The 9,798-nt window shown below is 43.0% G+C and overlaps 1 protein-coding gene across 1 annotated transcript in view; it reads right to left on the bottom strand.

Annotated features, from left to right (window-relative positions):
- Positions 1–2,123: 2,123 nt before the first annotated feature.
- tle2a (TLE family member 2, transcriptional corepressor a) overlaps positions 2,124–9,798 on the bottom strand; it is a gene marked incomplete at its 3' end in the record, with an annotated part of 39,755 nt that continues 32,080 nt past the window's right edge. The window contains exons 13-20 of the mRNA XM_083969398.1: positions 9,191–9,396; positions 8,755–8,834; positions 7,882–8,131; positions 7,339–7,586; positions 3,216–3,363; positions 2,910–3,060; positions 2,573–2,649; positions 2,124–2,231 (exon numbers count right to left, since the gene is read on the bottom strand). Coding sequence (XP_083825524.1) covers positions 2,124–2,231; positions 2,573–2,649; positions 2,910–3,060; positions 3,216–3,363; positions 7,339–7,586; positions 7,882–8,131; positions 8,755–8,834; positions 9,191–9,396 — 1,268 coding nt within the window. The remainder of the gene's footprint in view (positions 2,232–2,572; positions 2,650–2,909; positions 3,061–3,215; positions 3,364–7,338; positions 7,587–7,881; positions 8,132–8,754; positions 8,835–9,190; positions 9,397–9,798) is intronic.

Raw genomic sequence — 9,798 nt, 5'->3', positions numbered from 1 at the left:
TAGTAGCGTCAACATGGTTTTGTGCTGTGATTATGGGCATTAATGGAAATATTGTGCATTTTAAAAAGGTCAAAAGCGTTTTGTTTTAACTTACATGAAATTAAGCAAAATTATTGAACATCCACCTGTATGCAAACAATTCTTTACTCCACATAGGAGATAAATGCTTTACTTGTTTTTTCCCCCTCCTCTTCCTCCACAGTTAAAGCTTTTTGTTTCAGGCAGGACCGTCACTGCTACAGCCATAATCATTGAAGAACTCCCCTCTTGTGTTATTATTGCTATAATAATCCATTCCACTGTCTAATGTACTGCAGATCACCTTTGTCTCGCCACACTACCAGCTAGCTCAGTACAAAAAAAAAAAAAAAAATCCTGACTGTACAGCTGCATTATTTACCGAGCGCTCCAGTCACAGAGGAGCTGTGAATCCCAAGTTGTTCATGCTGTGGGTTTGAACCCCAAAACACTTGAATGTCTGAGGTTGCAGATTCAGACTAAAGGGGAGGCTTTGTGCTGTAGTGTTCCCTCAGTGGGAGAGAGAGTATTTCCCCATCACAAGAGAGTGGAGGCAGAGTTTGTACTCACCATTCACATCCTTCATTTTTCATCTAAATATCTCTAGAATGCTTTTTGGCACCTCGCTGGGAGCACGCACTTTTTCTGGCTATTGTGGTTTAACAAATATTCAACAGAATGTTTCTTTTGACTTTTTCCAAACATCCAACATAAACCTGGCGGGAGCCCGACTTGGTCCTGTGGTTGAAAGACACCTTTTCACAGCCAGTAGCACGCGCACGCACACACACACACAAACCAGATCTACATTTTATATTTTTTATCCTTCACACCATTACAGCTGCACTGGTCGCCCTGGAGCAGGTTCAATCTGGTTTTCTATGAAAGAAGATGCTCACGAAAAAGGGTAAAAATGATATTTACTGCAGATCACAGACAAAAACTGATGTTGGAGAGATGTCCACAGCCTGTCAAGCAAATCCGACTCACAGATCCTTGTTTGCCTTTAGAGAACTTTATTTACATGTCCATATATAGCAAGGTTCAAGGTTCATGATGCAGTTGTGAAAATACCTGTCTGCCTATATGTGCCCTAACAAATACAATAGAAAATCACATTTAATGTTGAGCGTTAAGGATGAAGACGATGTAGCAGAGGCCCCCGAAACAGCAGTGGAGCACCTGATGTGAGTTCTTTGAACTGACTTCAGCTTTCTGTCCTCTGGGTCGTGGTTCTCTCTTCCAGGCTGGTTTCCTTAAAAACATCTCCAGAATAAGTTCATCTTTGTTCTTTTTGTAACAGAAAGAAAAAACAGAAAGTAAATCCAAAAGGAACAAAGACAAACAGAGTCTCATGACACTTTAGAGGAAACCAAGCCTTATTCTGTCACGTATGTACTGGAGATGATACAATCATGTTGCTGCTGAAACTTAACCAGGAGACGAGGGGGGGAGAAAGTAGCTGGAACCTATCAGCACGCCATCCTGCCATCTGCCTCGCATCTGCCGCCCCAAGGAGCAGCCACATGCTGTGGACCAGGCCAGACCAGGCCAAGTTGACCTAGGTTGGGGACTTTTTTTTTTTTCCAACACAGCACAAAATATGGACTGTATTTTTCCATTTGGAGTTCCCAGCCCTCTTTGAACCCTCTTCAGTCCCACATCTTGTCTTTTTCCTCTCGATGCTGTCCAACTGTTTGCGAAAAATTCAAAGGCTAAAAAAATAAGTTTTTTTTTTTTTTTGCTAATTTCTTGTTCACTACAGAGGTTTTATTTTGTTAAAAAAAGGGAAAAAAGGGAACAAAACAAAAAGTTCTTTGGAGGAATCCCACATTTGCGCAGCCTTAGACTAATCAGCGTTCTCAGAGCATTAAAAACAATGTTCAAAGTTTGTTGGGTTTTTTTTTTTTCCAGAGATGTGACTTTGTGCCCCCTTTGCTTCGTTTTCTCTCATTTCTTTCACAAACGTAAACAAAACATCAAAGTAAGAGTTGAGTTATCTCTTGTTTCCCATGCCACCGACGCTCTGTACAGTCATTGGTGCAGGAGGGAGCCTCGGCTCCGCCCCCTGATTATTAGGTTTACTTTGTCAGCCAATCAAGAGTTCAGTAGATGACTTCATAGACTGTGGCCTTCTTGTCCCCGGAGCCGGTGACGATGAATTGGTCGTCAGGGGAGATGTCACAGCTGAGGACCGATGAAGACTCCTTAGACTGAACACAGAGACAGAGAGGAAGCAGTGTGAGCCACAAACTTTCAATCATGGCTTTTATACAAACAGTGACATTAAAATCCACATACTGGCAGTTAGTCAAGTCAAAACTGATGTATGAGTGACCCAAAATAACCCTTCAGCAAGGAAATAAACAAGAACATGACAAAGAGGGAAAATGAAAAAAGGAAATTTTTCAAATTTGTCAAATTAATTGTTTCCAGGCCAGAGAACATCATGTCTCATGGTGTCATCATATTTCATGGTTCGTCTTTAACCAAAAACAAACAACAAACTGTGGCGCATTAATAAATTCTGTGCAGAGAAGTCACAATGATCTACCTGGAATATGCTGGATCCGTAAGGTGTCCTCCACGCATTCAGGAGGTTATCTTTGCCTGTGCTCACGAACCATTTACCTACAGGACGAAACACATACAGCCATCAACAGATAAAGCCTCGGGGGAGGAGAGATATGGAGAAGCCTGAGGGGAAGAGCTGCTTTTGTAAAGAGCGGGAGAGGTGAAAAGGAAGAAGCTGTTTCTGAATAATGAAAGAAGCAGAAGATTTGTTCTGCTTCTCTGTGATTAAATACCCTCAGGTAATGTGATGTAACCAAACCATCAATCTAGTCAGTGTCTGCCTCTGTGTGTGTGTGTGTGTGTGTGTGCGCACATACCGCAGTAGGCAAATTTGAGGGAGAGAACGCAGCTCTCGTGGAGGTGCAGCTGGTACTTGTCGGGTTTGGAGACGTGCAGGACTTCAACGTTGCTGCTCTCCATTCCCACAGCCAACCACTCGCCTGTCGGACAGTAGCCCAGAGAAAAGATCTGGAGACAGAGAGGGGAGGAAGGAGGGAGTCAAGGGAAGAAGAGAAAGACATGGAGAGATGAGACCGTTGTAAATGATCATGAGCGGCGTCAGGCTCATTAATGCCCATTAGCCTGGACTGCAGCCAGTCTGGTGTGCGTGCTGCTTTGTGTACCTGCGAGGTGAAGTCATGTTGCTGCAGCTGGCGTCCCTCTCTGAGGTCCCAGCAGCGGACGGTGTTGTCCAGTCCCCCCGTCCACAGCTTGGTGCCGTCGTTGGAAATGTCGATGCAGCTCGCTCCGTCCGTGTGGCCCTGGAACTGTCTGCAGGGAGGAGACACACAAGAGATCCACAGATAAAGACACGCACACACAAGCACACAAATGTATCTCTACCTCACCGGCTACCAAGCAGTGTAAGTTGTTAGCAGAGACCAAGAGAAAAGCAGATAAACATTTCTCAGTTTCCTGATTTTGGTTCATTCAGCCTGTCCATTATGAAAATCTATAAAGAAACCTGCTTTCTTATATAAGTTAATATATGATATACTGCATTTCACTGACTCATATCTTTAGTATTTTTGTTGAAGTTGCTTAATTTTGCACAAAACTACACTGAGAAATGAATGTGAGTTTCTCCACGGAGGGAAAAAAAAGTATATATAGTTCCAGGGCAAAATATATTTCTGCAAGAGAAATTAAAACTGCACTGACTTATTATTTAACTTTTAACACAAGCAACACTTGAGCATTTAGCTTCATTAGAAGTATAAACATTTAATAAACAATTCATAACACTACAATGCAGCTGATATCAGCGATGCATTGTGATCCTGTCAACAAGTGTTAAACTGTGGGCACCTAGAAAAGGAGGTTTGTCCATAAATAGATAAATAAAATAAACACTGCTGTAATAATATAACATGTCTTCAAATAAGGAATTAGAATTCTTAATATATTATTAGTGTGACTGCTGGAAGCAGTCACACTATTGTTCTTCTGTTCGGCCATTTTCTTCGGCATTTAACTAGTCCTTCATACTTTGTGCTATTTCAACAATTCTCACATCAAAATGTTCAGCCTTTTCGGGACAGGTGTGCTATTACTTTTCTCTTTTCAACTATTCATACTTTTTGCAATATTCAACTATTTCTCTTTCCCCATAGAGAATGCATTGGAACAGTCTTGAAACTCTTCAAATCTTCTTCAACCTCTCTTCTCCACAACTCTGTCTGTAGTCCAGTTGGTAAGGTGGCCGCTTGCCAACCCAAAGGTCACTAGTTCGAATCCAGGCTGAGCAATCTTGTTATGTGATGTTGAATTCTGCTCCCCTCCCCCACCCTCAATTGGTTACAGGTGTTCGTTAAGAGAGGCATTAATTGCTACTTCCACTCTTGGTGTGGCTAATTTCTGCACTTTCCTTACCTTTTTTTTAAGCAGGAGCCAGTGATCCTCTTATTAAAGGTTTTCTTTGCCCCTCACATACTGTCTCTACCTGTAGCCTAGTGGTTAGCTTGCTGAGCTGGAGACCTGAAGGTTACTGGTTCAAATCTTGCCTCAATAACAACTAGAAAAAGCATTTCCAAGAATGGAAATGGTGTGACTGCTGATAGCAACTGAACGCTGTTGCAGAATTAGCAAATAGTGCAAGCAGTGATCACCATACAAATTTTTTACCAAGGTCGGAATTGAACCCACAACCTCATGGTCATTAGACTTCCACTCTGCCTCTAGGCCACGGTGCACACACAGTTAACACCAAGAAAGCTTGAGAGTCAAGCTTGAATGACTTAGAATGAAAATTTCTGTGAATTTCAGGCTGAGAGCAGCAGTTTCAACATGAAGCAAGTTATCAGAAGTCAACAGAGGACAACTGGGAAAATAATGCACTATAATTATTGTTGAGGCAAGATTTGAACCAGCAACCTTCAGGTCTCCAGACCAGCAAGCTAACCACTAGGCTACAGACAGAGACAGTATGTGAGGGGTAAAGAAAACCTTTGATAAGAGGATCACTGGCTTCTGCTTAAAAAAAAAGTAAGGAATCGTGGCAGAAAAAGTTAAATATTTTAAAAAGTATAAATAGTTAAAAAGAGAAAAGTAATGCCGATAAAGTTCAAAAAAAGCTGCACGTTTTGATATATGAATTGTTGAAATAGCACAACACCTAACACACTAACCATATGGCCACAGAGAACCTGAGTTACAATGAGCTTTATACTATGAGGAATCAAAGACTGTCCAATGACAGCTGAATAATTGGAATCAAAAGTCAAGCAATGATGTGAAATGACCGAGGCAGGAATTGAACCCATGACCATATGATCACTAAACCTTTACTCTGCCACTCGGCTACAGAGAGCACACTGCTTCCAAGACTGTTGTCATTCATTGTAATGTGATGATGTGCTGCAAACTGGTATGAGTAATCAAGCAGATAACAAACACCTGTAACCAATTGAAGGCGGTGGAGGAGAGCAGAATTCAACATAACATAACAAGAGTTCTTCCCTTGGATTCGAACCAGTGACCTTAGGGTTGGGAAGCAGCCACCCTAACCCCTACACTACAGGGGAGTTGTGGTGAAGAGAGGTTGAGACTTTGATGAATGTGAGATTTTTCAATGATTCTTAAAATAAAGAGAAATTAGTATAAATTAGCCACACCAAGCAAGAAGAGGACTTTTTTGTGACCTGTGACTATTTTTTGGTGAATTAAAATGAATTAAAAAGCACTTAACAGCAAGTTACAAAGTTGAGCTCCTTCTCCTGCTGATGTGAAAAAAATGCATTGAGCTGAATGAGAGCAGAGAGCTCCCTGGCTGCATTTAAAAAATATTTAAAATTATTATCTAAGTCTCTCTGCATTTTTTACCAGAATTTTAGCCAGAAGACAAGTGTGGCTACAAAACTGGAGAAAATAATTTGTCAAGAGTTTAATTTGTGGCCGTGCTGACAGTTTAGCCAGAAAAACTCTAGAATGTTTTTTTGCCTCTATCCACTCTGACACCACTCTGGCTCTGCTCGTTAGACGCAATACACACCCATTATAAAGCTGAAAAAAATCAGAAAAAGTTAAATATTTTAAAAAGTATAAAGAGTTAAAAAGAGAAAAGTAATGCCAATAAAGTCCAGAAAAAGCTGCACGTTTTGATATATGAATTGTTGAAATAGCACAAAGTATGAAGGACTAGAAGAAGACCGTAAAAAGGCGGAAGAAAATGGCCAAACAGAAGAACAATAGTGTGACTGCTCAGCAGTCACACTAATTATAGTAACTTGCTTCATTCAAGCTTGACTCTCAAGCTTTCTTGGTGTTGACACAGTGTGTTTCCAACAGGTGCAGCTTTGGGGTCGTTAACTTCAGAGTGAGACAGAGTGCAGCTCATCAACAGACAACAGTCTTTGCAACGGTGTATACACTGTGGCCTGGAGGCAAAGTCAAAGTCTTCTGACCATGAGATTGTGGGTTCGATTCCTACCTTGGTCAACCATTTGTATGGTCATCACTGCTTGCACTATTTTCACAAAAGAGTCCTCTACTTACTTGTTGTGGCTAATTTCTGCACTTTCCTTACTTTTTTTTTTAAGCAGAAGCCAGTGATCCTCTTATCAAAGGTTTTCTTTGCCCCTCACATACTGTCTCTGTCTGTATCCTAGTGGTTAGCTTGCTGGTCTGAAGACCTGAAGGTTGCTGGTTCAAATCTTGCCTCAACAACAATTATAGTGAATTATTTTCGCAGTCGTCCTCTGTTGACTTCTGATAACTTGCTTCATGTTGAAACTGCTGCTCTCAGGCTGAAATTCACAGAAATTTTCATTCGAAGTCATTCAAGCTTGACTCTCAAGCTTTCTTGATGTTGACAGTGTTTCCAACAGGTGCAGCTTTGGGGTCGTTAACTTCAGAGTGAGACAGAGTGCAGATCATTAACAGACAACAGTCTCTGCAACTGTGTGTGCACTGTGGCCTAGAGGAAGAGTGGCAGTCTACTGACCATGAGGTTGTGGGTTTGATTCCGACCTTGGTCAAACATTTGTATGGTGATCACTGCTTGCGCTATTTGCTAATTCTGCAACAGCGTTTAGCTGCTTTCAGCAGTCACACCATTTCCATTCTTGGAAATGCTTTTTCTAGTTATTATTTACATTACACACAACTACATGTTCTTATTTCCTCTACCGATGCATTCATTCACCACACTTTCTTTGTCCCTCTATAATGTCCCCAGGTGTTTCTCCTCTTCTAACTCCTCTCAGCTTTTCTTACTTGATAATTGTCTGTCTATTTGTCCTCTCTTACCTGACCAGTGTCTGGTTGTGAAGGTCCCAGACGACGATGTTGCCGTCGCTGCAGCAGGAGAAGCAGACCTTGTTGTCAGGGGAGATGGCCAGAGCATAGCAGGCGGGAGCGGACGATGTCAGCTCTGCCTTGATGCGGGGAGTGGGTGTGGCCAAATCCCAGATGGACAGCGTGCTGGCCTCTCCGCCGACGATCAGGGTTCGTCCATCAGAGAGGAGCTTGCAAGAGCGGATGTAGTTGTCCCTGTTCTGTTTGGCCCCGATAAAATGAGAAACAAACATTTATACTGTGATATATACTGTAGTTGATTGTTATTGACGGTAAGGGGATACCGCTGCTACAGCAGTGTCACGGCAATAAATAAAGACAGATTGGGCTTAATGACAACAACATAAAGGTAATTCATCATCCAAAGTGTATTTTTATAAATGAGAAACACTTCTGGTCATAAAGCAAAATTAATAGACACAAGACAATCAACAATCTTTAAATATGAGTTTACAACCAACCATGTAACTGCCTCCCCTCTTCCCCGTGTCTCACCAGACAGTCCAGCTGGGCCATGGGGCTCTTGCTGCCCGGCTGGCTGATGTCCCAAACCTTAACGCAGCCCTTTCCTCCGGTGTAGACGTGGCGCGTGGAGGTGCTGATGGTGACGGCACACACCACCTCTCCGTGGCTCAGGGTGTGAATCTGACGGGCGTGACGTGGGATCCCCGGGCCCAGCAGGGCGTCAGGGGGAAAGGGCACCGGCTGCATCTGGCCGTCCGCGCTCACGTGGAACGAGTAGGCGCTGGGGAGAAAACAGAGGGAAGAGAAAAGGACGAGAGTGTTAGCAACTAGGAGAAGTACCGAGTATAAAACGACAACAAAAGGCAACTTTCCCACAACTCATACTTCAACCTGTGCTTTATGCACTACTCAGAAATACTTTAAAATGACTGACACTGAGTAAGTAAAACCTGACATTTATAAATAATGACTGAAAAGGTACTGTATTACCTGTAATAACTCAATACCACTGACATCGTCTACACTGGCCATTCATTACAAAAATAAAGAGAATACTCCAAAACACAAAGTGAAGTGGAGCCAGACTACAGCTCAAGACCAATTTAAAAAACTACTTTCAGTGCTGCAATGGATGAGTACTTCAAACTTCATGATGTTTGAACACAGAATATCTAATATAAATACAGAGGCCTTGTGGCCTTATATTCTGACCTAACAAAGGCCCTGTTTTCTTTCTTATTAAAAGCTCTTCCTTCTTTTCTCTCTTCAATATCTTTGATCCTTCATCTTTCCGTTTTTTTCTCCTCTGGTGTTGAAATTGAAATTTGAGGAGAGCCTCAGAGCATTTACTAGTGAACAGGTGAAGATTTGAATGATAGTAGCCAAGGTGAAGGGGAAACTCACGGTTTTCCAGCGGCGGCTGACTGCAGGCTGGCAGGCAGCCCGGGGACCCTCATATGTGGGTGTGGAGACTCATAGCCCACCTGGAAGAGACAAATACCCTGATGTAAGAAAAAATACCACGGAAACATACCTGATGAAGGAGAGGAGAAGGAGCAGAGAGGGGAGATTTCTCTGATGAAAAGATGGTATCAGATGAAAGATCAGAATAAAATGAGATCATATAAAAGTAAAGAGACTTCTCAAGAGCCAAGGTCATAGATTCTTAACGATAAATGAGAAGGCAACCTCTCTTCCTTCTCATCTCCTACTAAAACACTTCCTTCTTTCCTGTACGCTGAATGTCTCTTTCTTTGTCCTCTGACAGGTTTATATGCTGAAGTGTTACATATGACAGTGACACTGGAAAGACAAATTATCTGCAGAGCGCCGAGCTCACCACAGGGGACCGTCCGTAGCCTGCGGCGGCGGCTGCTGCTGCTGCTGCTGCAGCAGCAGCTCCGTTCATTTGGGGGGAGACCAAGTGGAGGCCTGCGCCGTAGCCCGCCGCCCCGGGCAGGTCCCCGTTCACTCCTGGAGGGGGCAGGCCAAAAGCCCCTGGAGGGTAAGCTCCCTGCACCGCCAGAGGGTTTCTGAGACCTAGAGCTGGTGGAAGGATGGAGGGAGGAAAAAGATAAGAGTTCATTTGTTGTGAATTATTGAAAAGAACAAATTATTGATTGAGGAAAAAGATGAGGATGAGAGAATGCAGAGCACCAGTTATAGCAGGAGCTCTAGATATCACTTTAACATAGGATAGAAGAAGGTGCACGTTTTATTGAAGTTGCTCCCTCTGCAGAGACTGTCAGTGTGCGAGACAGCTGTGACTGACAGGCTGTGAACAAGCTGCCACAAAAGGCAGGACATCGCCAACTGCAGCACTAGACCACTACTGACCCCTGCTGGCCACCATACCTTCCTGCAGCAAGTCAATACCCCTGTGTGTGTGTGCGTGTGTGTGTGTTCTCAAACATCCTCCGTACACTCCTCCCGTACATATGCATGCAC

This window comes from Trachurus trachurus, assembly GCF_905171665.1.
Source record: "Trachurus trachurus genome assembly, chromosome: 4".
Lineage (NCBI taxonomy): Eukaryota > Metazoa > Chordata > Actinopteri > Carangiformes > Carangidae > Trachurus > Trachurus trachurus.
This window is presented reverse-complemented; position numbering and strand designations above follow the sequence as displayed.